Below are 20,450 nucleotides of genomic sequence, written 5' to 3'. Positions count from 1 at the left end.
CTGTTCTGTGTACTGGATGTTCTGTAGCTAAAAACAAAAAGAAACAAGCCCTGAGGTACTGAAGAAGAGCAGTAATATGATGTGAAGCCAGTTCTCTGACACAGACACACGGGAGCTGAAGAGGCTGTGCCTGGACTCGCCTGCGCCTCAGCCTTTTTGGATTTTAAAGCTGCAGGTCCAGGTCCAGTAATGGAGAACAGACATGTGAGTGAAGCACAGTGTCCTGTATGATAAAACACATTCTTCAATCAGTTTTAAAAATCACAAGAAATACCTGATCTTAGTTTTTACACAACTACAGCAATGATTCATTAATCGGCATACATGTGTCTACATCTTCTTTGCAGTATTCCCATTATGTTCCTGTATTTCCAATTCAATTCAATTCAGTTTACTTTGGACTTTGGGTGGGTTTTGTAACAAGAATCTGTTTTTTCCATTTTTGTCAAACCCATTTTTTTTTTTTTTTTGTCTGGCAACTTCCACTGCAACCAGACGTTGCCTCTCGAATGAAACAAGATCTCAGATGCTCAGACCTGTTTTTACCCGTCATAATGTTCTCACATTCATAGTACGGTAATCACCATGCGCTCTGACAAGTTCATGCATTCCTCAACCTTATTCAACCTTCAACATTTCCAGGTCTCACACTGTAGTGTTATCATTTGTCCAAAAAGACAAGTGATAACACTATCATTTGCCTTTGTTATCATTTGTCTGCAAAGACAAATTATAAGTTTCCTTCTACTTATCACAAAACAGTAAATATATAATCATTTAGTGATTATATATTAGATATGCAGTCCCTGGCCAGTTTATTAGGTACCCATTGCTTGTACCTCCAGGTTTGGGCTGTTTTGAGCCCAAATAAAAAGACCTTAACCCTCCTGCGGTCTTAGTGCAGCACTCAGAAGGAGCGCGGCATATGTAGGGGGGTGTCCTGTCAGACCGTCAATTCCCAAAACCGCACACACACACAAAAAAATAACATAAACATAAAAGCGCAGGCGGGGTCATTGCCACCCTGCTGGTAAAATCTCGTGGGGTCCAATTGTTCCCCTCTCTTAAGATCATGGGACGGTTTAAAGACATTTTGTCTTATTGCTAACCTGAGTGCTCGCAATCAAGGTTTTATGTTTTTGGGTAGTTGTTTTTTTTTACAAGAGGCCTTTGTTAAATACCTTTGGAAAATTACAGGAAGACTGGTGTTAACATAGTGACCATTTCAATATGTAGGTAGGGGGTCAGTTGTTCAAACTGCTTATCTTTTTTTTCTCCTCACTGGACAAATTCTCCCGTTTGATCTCACATCTGAAGCGAAAACAGATTTCTAAGCTTCCATCATGGATATTGTGAGCTACAATAATTTTGAACACAACTGAGCAGAACAAAAGCTGTAAAGTAGTTAAAAGTATTTATTAAAAAAGCATTTAAGTCCCTGTCACACTTTCCATGGCGCCATGATTTTTGTTGTGGCCTGTTTACAGTTTTCAGCTTGCACTCAAGATACAGAATGTGTGCAAACAGAGGCAGAGGAAATAGGCCATTCACTAGGACAGACTTAGGGTATATACAGAAAATATTATTTTTGTGTTATCTTTTGGGAGCATACCTTGCATACCTCTTCCACCTTGTCAAACAAAAACCAAAATATTCCATGCAAGAATAAATACAAACAGTTCAAGTCATTCAAATGAACACAACACTGATAAAAGTTTATAACGTCCATATTTCTAGGCATCACTGAATGTACAGAATAAGCTCAAAATGCTTAAAAGACAGCCTTTGCGAAAGTCCATCTCATACATTTAGCTGAAGAACATCGAGGTCCCTTAACAACAGTGTTTGATTCAGTCCTTAAGACTTATTTCCAAATGATTTAGTTTTCTATCTCAATATTACAAGTCCTCAATGTGCAAAGGCAGGGCAGCAAAAAAATGAGATTCTGCTGATCCATCAATAAGCGATAGATTTTTTGTTGTTGTTAGGAATAGTGTTCCTTGTCATGCCAAGTCGTCATCCATGGCTTTGTTTCCAAGCTGCCCCAATTGTCTTTTGCAGAATGTACCGCTCTCTCCTCCCGTCTGATCCGAACAGCGCTGTAACTGGGAACCTTGTCCTCATATTTGGCACGATTAAAAAAGCCACACTGCAGACAAATAAAGGAAAATCTTTAAATTATTTGTAAGAAATATTTTTAACAACCTCCAGAGACAGCAAAACAGATGTAGATTGTTGCAGCATAATTAAGTTAATCAACAAAGAAGTATGTTGATTGACGGTGCCTACTTCTGGAGAAGGGATCTATTTAAATAGCCCTGTTATTTCAGACAGAGAGCAGAAAACCTGCAGACCAAGTGACTGCATCTTCAGAGGCAACAAAATGAGGAAAAATAGAAAAGATCAGTGAGTGGAGATAATCAGCGCCGATGATAATCTTTAAAGCAATAGATAACCCAGTAATTGCGTGTCAGCCATCACCTTGGCCATGCAAGTAAAATCATACACACATTATCATGTGTGAAAACCTTATTTGGATAATTTCTTTGCAGACATTGTGATTCAGCGCCTATATTAGTATATCTTTCACAGAGCGAGAATTGCCCACTGCCTCATTTACTGAAAAGAAGCGCTTTTACAGCAAGATGGAGCAGGATGGAAAAAGTTGAATATCTGACAGATCCAATAAGTTACCCTCTCACTTTTTATGCATTTGCTGTCAGCTTCTCTTTTTCTGATGGGTCCTCTTTATTCTTTTTCTCAAAGACTCCACACTGGAGAGAGGCAAATCATTAGAAACGTGTTTGATCACTTTACCTGCAGTTGCTCTGCTCATGGTGTCAACAGTCCAACAAGTGTATAGAATTAAAATTACATACATATATGTACAGAATGTGTTTAATATGAGTTAGAATGGCGTGAACCATAGTTCACTTTTACCTTCCAAAGAAGGAAAGCCAGCAAAGCCAACAACAAGAGGCCGAGTAGGATGGACAGCACGATGATCCACCAAGGCACTCCTCCGTACTGAGCAGAACGCCTCTCTGGAAACACAGACAGTTTCACCTGGAAACCAAAACAAAACAAATAAATTAATTAAAAACACATCAGCATTATTTTAGTAATAGTAGGTTATCTAAGTGAAGCAGCAGATACTCTTTAAAATATTACACTGTTCTATGCTTTCTCAAAACTTACGTATTACAAGTAAAATCTACGTGTCGTCTTCTGCTCCGCTCATATTAAACCAAATGACGAAAACTTGTGATACATCGGACATTTAGTTCTTTGTTTTGGATATACTGGTAAAATATTAGTACAATCTTATTTAACTGCAGAGCGTTTGCAATCGACGATCCAAAAATGGAGAGTTCTTGACCATTCAACAATATTTTACTATACACTGTACAAGAATCCCGTCTCTAATTAGAGGGAAAGTACCAGTAGCTGTGGTTGCCAGAATTTTACCGCATAAACACGGTAAAATATGTATTTATACAGGTTTTTAATAGTATATACTGTATACATATATACATATATGTGTGTGTGTGTGTGTGTGTGTGATGGGTGGGCGTGCGTGTGTGTATGCTGGTGATGTAAAAAATCAATATTAGTTAAACAAGTATTTAAATATAAGCATTATTTTTAGACTTTTTATGGAAAACTGAATGTAATGCAATAAAAGAAAAAATTATGTTTTTGGTTCTTTTATTGTATGTATCATAAAACATGTTTGTACTGTTGTCTCGGCGTTCCTCAGCATAGTGTTTGTCGTCGCGCTATCAACGTGGAGAGAGGCCTTTACCAACACCTCCACATGATGAAACTTGGAATAGTCCTGTTTCGAGAGAAAAGAGGGGAAACACTAACTTCAATCCACTTTGTTTGTTTGAAAAACACATTTGCAAGATAATTTATTCTAAAGATAAAATCTAGAAATGTTTCTTTAATTCAGCTATTGTCTTGACACTCCATAAAAACTTTATACGACTACAATAAGTTTTAGAGTAAAAATGGTGTTTTATGATGAAACTATAATTCAAATTTTTGACTTTGAAATCTTTTAATAAAAAAAGAACATTTAAATTCAATTTGGTTATATCACATTTTCTTATGTTGGCATGTTTGGTATGTCAATCCAGCACTCTTTGCTTGTGTAATAATACAAATCTACAGCCATCAACTAAGTTTGTTAAATAACACAAGTTAATCGTAACTATGACTTTTTTTTTCAAGAAATGTTTATAGTTGCAACTCATCTCAAACCAACATGAAGAAGTTGAGTTAAAAAGGTCCATCCTGGTTACCTCTATAAAGGTGCTATTCCACAGTCGGGCCTTCAGAGTGATGAGTGCGTTCATGTCCAGGCCCCCCAGGGGGCACCTGATTGTCACACATTTTGCTGTACTGCCACATGACTGCAAACACACAGAACAGAGTGATAATTGAAGCTTTCACTCTGACTTGTGGAGCAAGCACTTTAAACATTATAAAGAGGAAAAACTGGTTGTGTATCGTTACCAAAGTTTCCTTGTTGTCATCTAGGCGTGAAAAAGCGTAATGAGTCCTTTTCTCTGTGATTTCCGCTGCTCTTCTCATTCTGGTTTTAACTGGTTCCTTAAAGCAAAGCAGGAGATTTATCAGTTTTTGCACATTTTAAAATACTTGGGTAGCATGAGTATGTATTCAGTGCTTCTTGGTAACTGATCCAGTCAGTTTCCTTTAGAAGTCTTTTAATTAATCAATAGAGTACCAGTGTGCAATTTCATTTAGCTGTGTGGTTAGGGCATTGTTTCTCAATTCCGGTCCTCACGCCCCTCTGCCCTGCATGTTTTAGGTGTTTCCCTTCTGCTACACACCTGGATTGAATCTGTGGGTGATTAACAGGCTTCTGCAGCACTTAATGGTCATGCAATTATTTGCATCAGCTGTTCTGGAATAGAGGCACATCTAAAACATGCAGAGCAGGGGGAGCCTGAGGACTGGAATTAAAAAGCACTAGGTTAGGGCCTCAAAGGTTTGTTTGATTCCCATTTGCTGCAAGGCATGTAGAGGGAATAGGAACTATGTGAGAAAACATGCTCTTGTGTATCATTTTCCTTTCACTTTATCAACTGTGCACTACTTTCTACACGTTTGTCATGTTTGTCAAGTTTATAGTGGTAACATAACAAACTGTTTAAGTGTACAAATACTAAATCTCTGAATATATTTACTCACCAAGTTTAGAAAGTTCTCTTCGTTGGGCGTGCAGTGTATTCGCTCCACTCCTGTGGAGCTGACCTTCATGAGGTAGAGCAGCCATTTTTCATACTTTGTAGATTTTGGCCACTCTATTTGGAGGGTGGCAGTTCCAAGGTCTGTCAGTCTCTTTCCCAAGTTGATTATCTGTGATTAGTTGATAAAAGCGTCACTCTTCAATCCAGTCAAAAAGAATATCAGCTTAGACTGATGCAAATACAGATTGTGTACACAGGTCGGACAAGCAGCTTCTCTGTACTCACCCTGAACTGGTACGTGACTGCGCTGCCAACGTCGCTTTCGGTCTTCATGGCCATCTCACCTTTGACGTTCCCACTGAAGTAAAGCTGAGATGGCTGGACTTGTCTGGTAGGATGGCGATGCACAGTTAGTTGCCTGGATCAGTACAAGTGTGTGAGTTTCTCACACATCAAAAATTCTTACCCTGATAAGGACATCTGCAACACAATGGCTACCTTAGCCTTTGCTTTCACCGGCATTAGGTTCTGCTGGGTACTCGTCCTGTAAAGTTCACACATTGGTCAACTGAACATCAGATTTTTGTGAACTGCTGAATAAGGAAGGAAGTGAAGTCAGAGCCATTTAACACTTGGTGAGGCAAAATTGGATATTTACGTTTTTAGCACAAGTTCAACCTCCAATTCAGAAGTGCTGACAGAGATGCCCGCTGTACCCAAAATAAGGTAGAATGTTGTCTACAAACACACACATAAAATATGGTATGTTAAGAATTTTCAATATGCTTAAAAGAAATTAAAAGGTATTTAAACATAACGTCTTACCTCAGAGTCACGTTTGAATGGGTTCCCAAGCTCACAGTCAGCCATAGATCCATTTTTATTTGCTGTGCAGGTGACTTGCAGCTTCTGCAATTGGTAATAAAGCACACTGAGAACCAGAAACTGGGAACCTGGTGTTGTATGGCACAGAAAGTGCTAGGAGAATATGCAACACCTCTGGTGAGACGCGGTAAGCAGAATAGGTCAACGAACTGGGGAAGTTAGCAATCACAGAAGCTTCATATGCGTCGTCTCCATGTGGATTGGTCACCGTCACCTCTAGGGCAATGTCTTTTTGGCTGCTGAGTGAGAACACTGGCACGCCATTCTCCCTTTAAAACAAAGTCATTTTTCAGTCTATATCCTGATGAGCATGCGATGTGCACAGTTCCATCGAATGCACTGTATTATCTCTCTCTGGTATTAAGGTTGTTACCAGAAACTCACTAGAACAATCAACATGAAAAATAAGACTGAATATCCGCTTACAAGTTCAAAGGAGTGAATTCATCTTCATCAGTCGTTCTGTAGCCGTAGCGATATCCAATCATAAGGTTGCTCTGACACAAATTATCGTTGCCACATCCCTCTTTAACAAATTCCACCTGCAAACATGTTACAGTCAAAATGCAACACGTGCAACATTACAGCCACAGAGGCCTTTCGATTAATTCCCTTTACACAACGAGTTTCTGTAAAAACACCTTGATTCTAGTTGTCTGGGCATCGTTGGCATCAAGGGTGGGTGAAAGCTGAGAAGCTTGGGTCTGCCTACGTTTACGTTGAGCATCTTGAATATTCACAGAAACATCGATGGGAATTGCCCGCAGCTTGTCTTTAATATTTTCCTGCGAGAGAGAAACATTACGCAAAGTGTTTTTCAATCCAGGATATATTTTATTACAAATCCGAAAGTAAACCTACCTGTATTGCAAGTTGACGTGTAAAACATTGTTCCCTTCCTTTTGTGTCCATGGTAATGGTCCCTTGGTATATATAGTTACTATCAGAGTCAGAAGGTTCTGTGAACATTGCTCTCGGTAAAAGATTGGTTTTCGTCCGGTCAGCGTCCGCCTCAAGAGAGTAACCCACCGCTTTACAGGACAGGAGAAGGTACAGAGTGTAAGATAAATCAACAAATGACTATAGGTTTGGTTTCAAGGTTTTGTTGTTTGTTAAAAAATAAATAAAAATCATAAAATTTTGCTCAAAGCTGCTAAATGTATCAATATTTGTCAGCTTACTTAGCCTTGGAGCATAACTGCTTGGGTTAGCAGTGTAGGTGAAACACGTCTTTACTTTCAAGCTGTGGACACAGAAAAGTTAAACCACAATCAGAACCAGCAAACATGTGGGAAGGCCATTGATTTTTCAGATTTAAAAGAATAAAAAAGCATGACAGTTAAAACCTAGTTTGAACCCCAAACACAGACCCTGTCAACAGATTAGTTGTTGACAGGTGAGAAATGGGGTTTGCAGTAAAAGTTCCTCCACAGACTGAAGAAGAGACGAAAGAGTCAGTCGTACCAGAAAGTGTTGCCACAGTTCTTCTGGCTGAGGTTGATTTTACTTGGTGAAAACGTAATTTTCTTCTGGATGTTTATAACTGGTCTGGCTCTGTGAAGGAACGGTTCAGTAACAATCTCAGCAAATAATATTAAGCGGCAGTCCATCAGATCAACCCATCAGCTTTGACTTTCTCACCTATAGACAAAGACAGAGTCTGAGAGGGATCCAACAGCCAGGTCTGGATACGAGTTCTTATCCAGGTCCATGTTGCCTGCTAATGAATAGCCAAACTGCCTCACTCCAGAAGACTTGCTGGACAAAACCTAAAACACAAGCTTTGTTAAAGTGTGCGTTATCTACTGAATAAAATGGACATCTTTATTTGGTGTCCAATGGAAATAAACTAGTAAATACATTATTTTGAAGACCAAAGACACAACGGTAGGTTGAACAGCGACGGCAAAGTCAGTAATTCAGTATTAAAACATGGAAAAAATAATATGTTTTAAAATGTGAAACATATCAGACATGTCTTGTTAAGGATTTACTGTAAAAAACACTGATGTGGACATGCTAACGAATAAACTGAACACATTTTCAAAAGTCTCAAGAGTCACTTGAATCAAACAGATCAAAACCCAAAACACAGAAAGAACGGACTGACATTGTTAAAAAATTCACTGCGCTGTTCGTTGCCTTGTTTTGTAAGTATTACTTATGACAGTAAAACAATCTTACATAACCTTAGATAAAGATACAATAAATGATTAGGTTTTGTCACAATACAAACACTATTTTTAACATACATTGTTTGAAATATGATGATGTTGATGTTTTTAAGAGCAGCCTCATCTCTTTAACTACATCTCCTGAACTAGATGACCTCTGCTCAGGCCAGACATTTTTAACTCATCTCTGTGTTTACTATTTTTTTATTTTGTGAGTTTACTGTTTATAATTCTGTGCAATACTTTAGCTGCTTCTGCTATGAAGTATATTGCACTATTTTACGTACCTGTGATGCCTTGTCTGTGATTTCTCCTCTGGCTGATCCATGGTAAATGTAAACTTTGCCTGCACCGCTGTCTTCATGAGGAGCTCCCACTGCAAAATCTGACAGCAGGGCAGTATGCTTCAACGTCTTCTCCGGGTAGAAGATTTCAAGAGCGATCAGCAACAGCACACGCAAATTATGCCTCCTTACCATGGTAACCGTCCTGGTTGATATCGCCAAGGTTTGCCACAGCGAGGCCAAACATAGAGACTGCGGGTCCATCTATTCTTTTTGGTTTGACTTTGTTCCACTTTCCAGCCTTGTTGATGTAAACGTAGACAGCTCCTCCAATTTCCGAGTCCTTCTCAAAATACTGAGGGGCTCCAACAACTATGTCCTCCCAGCTAACGAACAAGAACATCACAGACTCATTAGAGTACAGTGAAATTGTGGACAATTAGAGCAGATGTTAAGGATGTGTTGGTTAACTCTGCACTCTTACCCATCCCCGTTGAGATCCAGCACAGTCAGATCGTATCCAAAAGAGGAAGCCAGGCCCTCCCCTTTAAGGGTGAATTCCTCAAGAAGGACCCTGCTGAATTCTCCACCTTTCTTTAGCAGAATCACTGCTCCACTGTAGTAAGCTCTGGGAGCTCCTGCCACCACCGTCAGCTGACCCTTGTTGGTCAAAGATTTTCCAGAGTCCAGAGAGAAACCTAAAACAACAAGTTTATGAAATAATTCATGTTAGAGAGAAGTGAGTTGGTAACGTTGACATATTTGGTATTGTCGCAGCACCATACTGCATTATTCATACTGCTGCCTTTAAATCTTTCACATTTTGTCCCATCACAGCCATTTTTTTAATTATTTTAGTCTATTTTGTTAGTAGGTAATGTGATAGACCAACACAGAGTGCCACATAATTGTGAAGAGCAAGGACAGGATACTCCTGGACCTAGCAAAATGCATTAAAGTGTCTTGTTCAAAGATGGGAAAATGTGGAAAGATTAAATAGGATCAGATTTTTATTTGTGTCCCAAATGGGCAATTGATGTTACAGCAATTACAAAGACTAAAAGACAAAGTATAAAAGTTAAAAAATAAAAATCAATAAAACATACCAAAAAAGACATCAAATATAAATCAATACATAATGGGAAGAGTACAGCAGTGTGTACCGGCAGATGCTACTAACACTAACAATCAGATGCGAGTCCCCCTACCTTGTCCTGCACTAAAGTAAGTGTAAATATAACTGCATATTTTACCCATGTAACTGTTGGGAGGAGCAGGAACCAGGTCAGGGTTCTTCTCAGTCTCATCTCCTGCCTCGAATGGTCCATCATTATAGATACCTATATCTATAAAGGTGTCATTCCTTTGTTCCAATCGTACCACACCTTAAAGCAGGGAGCAGAGAAAAAGCAGAAAAAGATTATTTTACTTGCAATCACAATTTGTCAAATTCTATCTATTTCTCTATTTACGCGCTTTTTTATAAAGCATAATGTCAAAGATATGGCACAATATGTAAATCAGTAGTTTCATTTGTCAATAAAACTGAGCTTCAAGAAAAAGTATGACATGTTTATGTGACTTGTAAATTTTAACTACCTTTCCAGTTGTAAGCTCCAGGAGCCCCGAAGATGAAGTAGTGGAAGTCCTTGTCGAATGTAGCAGAGAGGCCCTGCTGGCAGGAACCGAACCTTTCGTGGCCTCTGTTCCGGTTGTTACAGAAATGCCAGCTTCCGCCATCTTCACTTGAACTGGGATCAATAGTTAGATCCTGACTCAGCACAAAGCAACGGCCAATGATGTCACGAGATTGATGAGGAGAGTTGACGTTTTTCTGCCGTTTGTAGCGATGGGCGCAAGTCTGCCAGGGAGAGGGACTAGCGGTGAGGACAGCTAGATTTTTGTCTTTAAGAAGTGTGTTTTTTTTGTGTGTGTTAGGTTGGTTCATCAGTGCGGTCTAAGTGTGATGACGAAATTAGATTCTTACTAAGACTTTGCCTCCTGGTCCCTGGCTGCTGACCGTCACCCCCATCCACTGGTTCTCTTTGTTTTCATTTCCTGTATCCTCTATGAAAAGAGACAAAAATACGAGAGAAAGACAAAAAGCTTTTAACAAAGAAAATCCAAAAGTGGGATATCTTTTAATGATAGCATGTGTTGATCTGAAATATTCATTAATTCCACAGATTGAGCTTGTGAAGCAAGTACAGTTTATGATTAAAATCTGTTTATTTACAGTCCCTAAGATGTAAACAGGGTTAGAAAAGAACAGTAAAATTTATTTTTTGATGAGGCTAACTTATTAGCTGTGGCATTAATTCCCTTGGCGGGGTTAATGGCTGATAACATTGCAATGGTGCAGCTTCTACCTGGTGGCTAATGCTAACTCAGAGAAGAGTGTGAATGGGAAACACAGAAAATCAATGAATCCCCGGTTGTAATTACAGATAAATATGGGAAGTTAAAAAATGGCTGTATAACGTTTTATTTATTCATTCATATTTGGGCGGAGGGAAGGGCCTTGACTTTGGTTGATGGGTCACAATCTATCTCAATTTATAAGGTACCAGAAAGTCTGGCTTTGTTTTGCAAATCTGTAAAGAACAGATCTGGATTATGCAGTAAGATTAAATTTTTTTTAATCATTTAGAATCTGGTCCCAAATTCACAAAGCGAAACCAACAAAGGATCCAGACCACATCACAGAACCAACCAATTAACTCAGAGGTCAAGCTTTTGAACTGTGGTAAGAGGCCAGAGTACATGAAAACTCAATAAAAGAGCATGAAGTTTTTAACACAATGTATTAGGGTAACTATTTCTAAAAATGTCAAAGGGTCAACAGTGTAATTCTCAAAAAACTATAAACCAGTGAGCGAAACGAGGGCTTATTGACAAAGAGAATTTACTCATTCAGATATATTTTTATTAATTTGAGAGAGAGAAAAGTAATGTACCAATATATATTAAGGAGACTAATAACATTTTTATGCATTTAATGATCAACTGTCTGTATTTATAATTCCCTACTTGTATAAAGCTATATCTTACCGTTATTATCAAAGACAACTCTTGAGCAAGCATCAGAGTTGGAGCTCATTTCACATTTGTAGATTCCTCCTGTCACCTTAGATTTTTGACCATTCAGTGCTTTGGCTTGTGGTGCTCCAACCAGTAGTCTGCAATAAACACACAAACATAAAAACAGTTTATTCTTTTATAGGTGCAAAGCAGTCTCTTGCATTCCCCTCTTGCATGTGTCAAACGGTACTCAGGAGATGAAGCACAAATGAGTGAGCACATCAGCCTCCATGGAGTTACAGTGCTCTCCTGTGGATGCCTGAATCAGGGTTTCTACTGTGGAGAAGGTTTCACATACACACATACAATTCTTTGTAGGGAAAACTGTCCCACTCATGACTCTAAAAAAGTCAAATGCAGTGTACTTTGGCTTTAAATAGCTGCAAGTCCTGATATTACTTCAAGTGATTTTAATGATATGCTGGAAAATTACCCGAGTGATATGAGTTTTATCTGGCTGTTTTGAGAAGAGTAATGCAAATATTTCTACACACTACTGATCAGCTGCCAGAAAAATTACTGCAATCTTCCTTCACTTGCAAGAAAAACAAATATTTAAAAACATTTCATGAGCAATATTAAAACTAGAGGAGCACCACCCAACTCTCTTATTATGGTAGCTTCAGCTTGTTGGACTCCTGGTGTCACTTAATGAAAATACACAAATCACATGCTTAATGAACAACTATCAATCTATGGACACATATTATGCCCTTCTTCACCCTTCAAATGACCCTTGAAGTTAAGCATACAGCAACATACTTTCTTCATTACATTAAATCAGATAAACCACTTTTAGCTGGAAAACAATGCATCCTCAGAGAATCTACTGAGAATGACTGTACAGTAGAGCAGAGACCCACCAAATGCGATTAGCATGCTTGCAACACAGACCTGACCCGTCTGCTTTTTGATCTGCATATGAAAGATATGAAACTATTTATCTATATTTCAGAGAGCATAAATTGTGATAAATGCTAAAATACTGCACACTTAGAAGAGTTAGCAAAAACAATAAATCATGTTAGGGAACACTTCACATGCTGTTAACAGTCCCTTTGCATATATAAATATATATTTTAGGATTTGTTAATTTTTTAAGACTAGGCAGCAGGAAAATAAGCAACTGCATGTAGGGACAGACTTTTTTTTGCAAAACGGACAAGTGTGCAATGTTTATCCCATTTCTCACCACTGGATGGGTTTGGCCTTGTGTCAGAACCACACAACTATAATTTGTGTCCTCATCCACCCATCATGTGTCCAATCAAACTTTTTTTTGAACTGGAAGCAGGGACTGTGTGAGACTGGAAATTTGATATCACAGAGGCTGGAGACAATTCTACACATTGAGTAAACAAACAAGAATTATCCTGGAGAATAAACATTCATCTGAGTGATGTGGGATGGCAAACCATTTTTACATGGGAGGAGGGAATAATTAATAGAAAAGGTGTAAAGTGCAGTAACAGGTAAAAAAAAAAAATAATTAAAAACAAAGAACAATGTTATTCTTTATACATAGAATTGACAGACAGCAACAACCAATTGCAACTAATTAAAATTACTCAACTGATTATCAGCAGATGTAAGTATCTCTGCAATGCAGTTGCTTTGATAGTTTGATAATCAAGAGCATGCAGGAAAGTATAATACCAAAAATGAAAGACTTCATCGGCTACCTTAAAAAAACAATTGTTGCTACCTATTAATCTGGGAAGGGTTATCAGACCACTTCAAAAATATATAAAGTTCATCCCTCTGCAGTGACAGCAGAAAGTTTTTTAGAGTTATCAATGTTCTCAGGAGTGTATGTTCCAACAAATCCACCCCAACGCTCTGAGGAAATAAAAAAGTTGTGTCTAAAAGTCCTACTTAACATGTCGAAAATTAGATACATGTTAGTAAAAGAAAAGATCAAAATGGAAAGCCGTTTCTTTCTGAAACAGCTTTCAGAAAGAAACAGCGCAACTTAGATTTGCATGGCTGCCTGTGAATGAATCATAAGACATCCAAACAACGAGATACACCAAAGTAGAGATTGAAGATCATAATGTGCAGCACCGTATTTAGGAAAAATATTATTTTTTTAGCAGCCCCAGAACCTAGGAACCACACAATCACAAAAATCAAACTTTAATTCCTTTACATCATGATCCCAAACACAGCAGCAAATTGACAACACACAGGGAAAAAATGACATGTTGCAACATCTCAGTCAAAGTCCAGACTTCAACCTGATTGAGACGATGTGGTGGGGCCTCAAGAGAGCTCTGCAAAAACAAATGCCCACAAGCCACAAGAAACTGAAGCAATGCTGTGCAAAAACTACCCACAGCAATGTGTGAGAATCATTAAGTCATATGGAATAGCCCCTTCTAATTGCTGTTGCTAAAGATGGTTCTATAAGCCAATGAAAGATGGAGTGCAGTTTTTCCAATAATGATATTAGCAGTGATAGAAACTTTATTTCTGCATAGGCAGGAATCTTATTCATTACGTTTGGGGTGTTTGGTATGTCAAAAATGACTCAACATATTTTAAAATTCTCCCAAGTTTCAGCTGCAATATTATGCAAATTAAAAACAACTACAGTCATAAATGATTTCAAAAACATGTAATTATTTTATATGACATTGTATAATTCAGAACATTAACTTATGAAAAGGAACAGAGGCTGATGCCAAAAGACACGTTGTATCTTTATCAGTACACAAGGCTTCGAGACAAAGGGTTGAAGTGCTGACAAGGTGTGATAAAACTGACCCACTGCTCCAATGACAGCCACTCAATTGCTTATCATTTACCACCAGCAGAGGCAGCCCTAAGAGGCAGGCTTTGACCACAGGAAGAGTGTGTTTGGGCCTAAGTGAAGCATGCCTGACACAGACACACAAATCCTAACCAGCCACTTTATGAGGCACCCATGTCAACAGGGATTCAGCCAATCCCACCGAAGGCCACTCCAGGCATTTACACATCAACATTATGAGAATCAGAATCAGCTTTTTTGCCCAAGATTGTGCCAACTAAAGTGGAAATAAAATTAAGGATAAAGTAATAGTATGCATATGTATGTACAGCCATTTTTGATATTAAAAAGGGAAAAAAAAGAAATGTAGACTGTGGTCTTAAAAATGTGTTTATTTTGTTTGACAGAGGAGTAGAGATGACTGTTCAGTCTGTAAGGTGTCCATCAAGGAGACTGCCTGCAGGAATGAACTGTCTGTGTGGCGGCTGGTTTAAGCAAATCGCATACCGTAGTAAAAACATTTCAGGCTGTTTTTTTTTCCATTTAATGTTTTTTACATTTTGTGCACCAACATTGTGAAACAGTCTACTACCAGATGTCAGACAGGCATCCTCAATTAACATTGTTTGAGTCAAAATTAAGGATCCATTTGCTTTAAATGGTGAATAGGACATGAAATGTTGCCATTTTCCTGTCATACTATTACTGCATTTTAGTTGTTTTTAAATTGTAACTTTAGCCTCATTGTTGGTTGTAAATTTTCAGTGAAGCACTTGATTTAAAGTGCTTTGTAATTTTTTATTTTTTATTTTTTGCATATGTCGGGGACCTTTATGTTTTTTGACCAGTGTACTCATCTTCTAACAACTGCATGCATCATGTTACAACACCATAACACAATGCTCTAATCATCACAAAGTGATATTTACATGATAGTGAGTTTACTACAGTACACCTCCACTGTGACCAAATCTCAATTCAGGAGAGCAGCTTTGAAAGGTGGTGCAACAGGAGTTTCATACCATGGATGTGAGTAAGACAAATACACAACTGCTTGATGCTCTCATGTCAATATGGACATGAGAGCTTCAAAATACCTTGTTGAATCTTGAAAAAAGGCAGAAGTATGTACTAGAAAGTACTGTCTGATAAAGTGATTGCTTTCAGAGGCGGCAGCATGGTACAGACTGGCTACCGTGCCCACTGGAGAAACATCCTAATGAAAGAGGTATGCTGTTTGCATAGCAGCTGACTTTCTGCCTTCTTGGACAGAGTGTGTTGCTTAGCAGCATCCTGTAGCTCTCTATGAACTGCCAAATGGGTTGCAGATTTGCAAATCCATGACAGCAGTTACCCAACTTTTCCCTCTGTCTGCATTGAGTTTGCTGGATCTGACAGGCTGAATAACAGCTGGGTTTGGTGCCCAGATATAAAACTGATTTACAGTCTTTTCAACATTCCTGAAGCAGTCACCTTTGATGTTAGATAACCTTAAATAACTGGAGGCCATGGGGATGGAGGCCTAAATCTGATGCTCTTACTTTTTCTTTATCAAATACACAAACCACATGCTTCCACATATAACGCTAACCTCAGCACAAACATTCACGGTACCTCCCAACTTCCCCAACTGGCTGCGTTGCTTTCTCCTCTCTCTAACGGCACTTATCTGAGTGCTTTGTGCTTCGTGCTCATCTTCTTTCTTCCTTTGATTATCAAACACACGTGCATATATTTATAGCACCCTACACCCATACAGGTTTTCTCCTATCCTGAAGGTACAAATGAAAGTCGTCATTTCAGGAAATAAGAGACTGTGAAGGATATAAGTGTGACCAAACACTGCCATGAATGACAGGCAATGAAAGGGCTGTGACTCACCAAGCACACCCAGCTGTAAAACAAGCCAACACTTAAGCATACATGCTGTTGCAAAAGACCTCCAAGAACACTCAGGAAATAAAATTAAAAATTAACAGCAAGCACAAATTAACTATCTGTCTCCTCTTCTTCTTCCTTAGGTTTAGGATGCACGGAGCAGCACACTGAGTGGTCTAAAATGTTGCTAAATATGAATAGTGCTCAGTTGCAACATGTAATTGCACCATTAAAGCATGCCAAGCAAGCAATGGAGCAAACATTCACATGCAGCATACAGTGATACAGAAAATTACACATATCAGAGATTACAGTTTTATAACAGTAACATGAGCGCCATGCACCATTGTGGTAAAACAACCCACAGTAATCTGACATAGAGTTGTATTGCAGTTTAGTAAACAATAATAGTTGTACTGCCCTTTAAAAAAAAGAACCAGACAAAATTCCAAGATTGATTGATTTCGCTCAGTAGTTTAGTATTTAATTTTATAACCTGAGAAAGGGGGGACTCTGTGGACGCCTTGGTCTCATGCTGGTGACCATGTGTCTTTCATTTAAACACAGATTGGAATAAAAGCAGCGGTATGTGGAGCTGCAGTAAAAGAATGTAAAAAATTATACATTTGACATGAGGTAATTTGAGAGCTTTAGACACATCTGAATGTTAACAGGTCAAAGGAAGTTACACTGGGGGAGAATCTGTTCTGTTGTTCAGACAGTGGCGGTTTTTGATATGAGTAATGTGGCTCACTGACCAGGGCGGGGTAGCCTGGGGTGTGGCCTGTGTACTTGAGAGTTAGAGGGGGTTTTTTTAGTTTGTTTGCTTTGTCACTTGCATTTTTCTATTGTACATATTCATATTACCACAATAGCAAGGTGGTATTCCCTGATTCTGTGCAACCACGGTAAGAAAATGTGACGGTGCTCCGTATTTGCCTAAGGTTGCCGTCGGATTTGCTACTCTTTTATTCATTTTTTGGATTTGTAGATTCTGATTTGGGACATGCACAAAGGGTAATTTTATGTTTTCTTTTTTATTATTATTATTTTAAGGTTTTAATTTGACTTTTATCCTGTGCAGTTCTGCCGAGTAATTTAGAAATCTCTTAGTGGAAATATGTGAAGAAAAAACATGTAACAACTTATAACGAAAGTGTTCCCACCCATATTAAAAGTCTATCAGCATGTCACATCTTGACTCGCCACTATTTGCTCACTCTACCGTGAAGGTTTCCTAATCTATTAGATTATCAGGATATATCTCTTGCCCGCAGTCATCTTTTGATTATTTGGGTGTACGCTTAGACTCACTGTTATGCCGAAAATTAAACCTATCAACGCTTTCAGCTTTCTAGCAGATATCTGAAGGTTTCGGGATCCAAACTAGACGATGGTTGGAAGACCTGCTCATTGTATGCACATAAGCAAAACCTTGCAACATTTAGATGTACTCCTTGTCATACACACTTGAATTAAATGTCTAAACTGCCTCACTAGCATGCAGTTAAGCTTCACAGAGTTATGTTAATGAGCTAATATTGAAGCCAGGTCTGTTGAAGCAGAGAGACATAAAAGTTGCAGGAAGACTGGAGTTTGAGACCACTGCTCTAAATTATGGCTTTAGCTTCCGAACGCAAATGAGGAGATCACAGGAATCACAGCTGAACTTTATTTCAGGACAATTAGTGTAACTATAATTTTATGACAACTGTGAACTGAAGAAAGCTCAATGAGACCTGTTGGATTAAAAGGTGTTTCAAGAATGTATTTGTTTAAGGGTGTATACAGTTATGCAACTAGGTTTCTGCAACTTTTTACACTTCCCTTCAAACAGATTTATTAGTCTCCATTTGATGTACACAGGATATATGTCATATTGAATGCAGAAAATGTTTTCGAAGAATTTAGCAGTCCAAGTAACAAAAACTTGGCATTATTATAGAGGTTTGTCCACTTTTGAAAGGTGTTGTACTCTCAAAAGTGAGAGTACAGCTCACTTTTGAGTACAGCTCAAAAAAAGCTGCACTCAAAAAAGCAGATAGAAAAGCCTGAGTATTTATCTTTTCTGCGTTAAAAACAGCCACTAAAAGCATTTTACGCATTATTCAAACATGGTTTGTACTACTCTGTAAATACAGTCTGTCGGAAATGTTCAAAACCTGGATGTATTACATTACCAACTTCAAATCTCCCTGTTCACAGACAAGTGAAATTAACTCCAAGACATTTGACAATTAAAATACATAATATAAATTAGCACACTTTGATTATTAGTGTTTTTCAAGCCTTACTAGAAGCACATTTAGTCAAACTTTGAAGGTTTTCCTCAGATACTGAACATACAAATAAAATATAATATTCAGTGTGGAATATTGTATAACAACAGAAATCACAACAGATAATCACAAATTATCTGTTGTGATTTCTGGTCAAATCCAGCATCTATTTGAAAGCAAGTTGAATTTAACAAAATGTTATGCTTCGATTGTTGACTTTGTGTTTTTATGATGTAAACCACTCTGAACTGCCTTGTTGCTGAAATGTGCTACACAAATAAACTTGAGTGATTATGCAGAATACCTGTCCAAAACTCTTCAAATTTTCTCTAAGCAAATGCTTATAGTCTCTTTAAAAATTTGACCTCATTTTATTCAGAAGACAGAAAAAGGGTAATCATTTGCGCAAGCGTATTGAAAACCTTTGGAGGAAGTCCAATAAAAACTGATAATGAGTAACCTAGGGAAATATTAACAAGTGCATACTTGGTGTTTAACTCACGACAGGTGCTCAAACGTACAGAAGGATTTACATTAGCGATGGAATGTGGCGGCTTAAAGACATCCTGGCGGAAAAAAAAAACTTTTAACAACCTGTTACATACCTGAGCTCACATTACTGCATTATAGCACTCTGTTGATACTTCATTGGCTCCCAGGCTCGTTTTTAAAATGAGTTCATTGGCCCTGAAGACACTTTAAGAACCTAAAATAAACTGTCGTCTAATCTGCAGTGAAGTCTCAATTACATGCATACTAGAGTTATTTAAAAAAAAGAAGAAGAAGGCGCAGTTTAAACTCGTAGGACGCCATAAGCAATGGTGTCCCTCTAAGCCAAGACATTGTATTCTTACATTCTCTTGTCCTCCGGATAAAGCTGCCGGTGCATGGCGAGAGAGAATCCGAACAGGCTGCCTGGGTCCCCGTCTCTCCTCAGGACGTCCTCGGTGTCCAAGTTAAACGCAGACAGCAGCCCGCCACATGCCAGTAACAAGGCGAGCAGCCACAATCCGCGGGTGGTGGTGTTGCCCTCCATGAGAGAGTGCAAGTTCCCAGATGAGAAGAAAGGTGAGTCTTTGGTGCAGAAGGTGCAGAGTGCGACAGACAGGGACTTGGAGGGCTGAGTGTAGTCCACAGGCAGCCCCTCCTACTGGTCTTACTGCCACACTCACCGGCCCACCTCAAAACAACAACACAACACAACAAAGCAATACAGAAACGACAGGATTTTGAGTAATATTTTTTTTCATGAATAAAAAAACAAATTTGAACATTGTGTCAAGCATGTTGTAACTCTGATGCTACTAGATGAATTCAAGAACAAGGAATTGCCTTCTGACAACACCTAAACATAATCTACATTTGTCATCCAAGTATAAATGCAGTTTCTCCTCGAAGGCCTCAAAGGATGTTTGAGTACTAATATTAATGAAGAAACAGCACCATTAAAGACAAAGAAAAACAGCAGACAGGTGAGGGGCAAAGTTGTTCCCGAGTTTAAAATAGAGTACTGAAAGATTTAAATATCTCTCAGAGAGCTGCTCAATCTATCACCCTAAAAGTGGAAAGAGAACGACTGCACCAAAAATATTGTCCTCCATCTGAACTGACAGATCAGGTAAAGGGAGCATGAAGAAAAGCAGACAGGGGAATTGTCTACTTAAATAACCTGTAAACAGGGTTAGTCATAGACCTTTATTCAAGAGTGGCAAGAAGAAAAGATAACTATAAACGCTTAATGCTTTGAGTTTGGGACACTATAAACATGTGAAAGAAATTGCTTCAGTCAGATGAAACCAAAATGAAACCTTTTTTTATTTTTTTTAAAAACATCCAAAATACTATTTGGTATTTAGAAAGTAAAAATAATTCCACACACACAGTGTTGATCTAACACT

At 38.4% G+C, this 20,450-nt stretch overlaps 1 protein-coding gene across 2 annotated transcripts; it reads right to left on the bottom strand.

Annotated features, from left to right (window-relative positions):
* Window positions 1-1,397: 1,397 nt before the first annotated feature.
* LOC102234503 (integrin alpha-6-like) lies at window positions 1,398-19,758 on the bottom strand. 2 transcript variants are annotated; one of them, XM_023335472.1, is made up of 26 exons: window positions 19,407-19,758; window positions 11,614-11,741; window positions 10,550-10,629; window positions 10,162-10,423; window positions 9,816-9,947; window positions 9,047-9,260; window positions 8,755-8,948; window positions 8,566-8,663; window positions 7,746-7,873; window positions 7,569-7,658; window positions 7,286-7,347; window positions 6,966-7,135; window positions 6,746-6,889; window positions 6,531-6,646; window positions 6,217-6,373; window positions 6,045-6,128; window positions 5,878-5,957; window positions 5,686-5,763; window positions 5,505-5,607; window positions 5,221-5,388; window positions 4,522-4,617; window positions 4,308-4,418; window positions 3,740-3,838; window positions 2,941-3,066; window positions 2,703-2,774; window positions 2,060-2,149 (listed from the first exon to the last, which is right to left on the bottom strand). In XM_023335472.1, exons 1-25 carry the CDS (start codon window positions 19,586-19,588, stop codon window positions 2,706-2,708), a joined length of 3,171 nt encoding a protein of 1,056 aa, XP_023191240.1. In that variant the 5' UTR covers window positions 19,589-19,758; the 3' UTR covers window positions 2,060-2,149; window positions 2,703-2,705. The 2 variants fall into 2 exon arrangements, with proteins under 2 accessions (XP_023191238.1, XP_023191240.1); XM_023335470.1 differs by lacking the exon at window positions 2,703-2,774 and having other exon boundaries at window positions 1,398-2,149; window positions 19,407-19,757.
* Window positions 19,759-20,450: the final 692 nt, after the last annotated feature.

The sequence above is a fragment of the Xiphophorus maculatus genome, chromosome 6 (genome assembly GCF_002775205.1).
Source record: "Xiphophorus maculatus strain JP 163 A chromosome 6, X_maculatus-5.0-male, whole genome shotgun sequence".
NCBI classification, from domain to species: Eukaryota; Metazoa; Chordata; class Actinopteri; order Cyprinodontiformes; family Poeciliidae; genus Xiphophorus; species Xiphophorus maculatus.
This window is presented reverse-complemented; position numbering and strand designations above follow the sequence as displayed.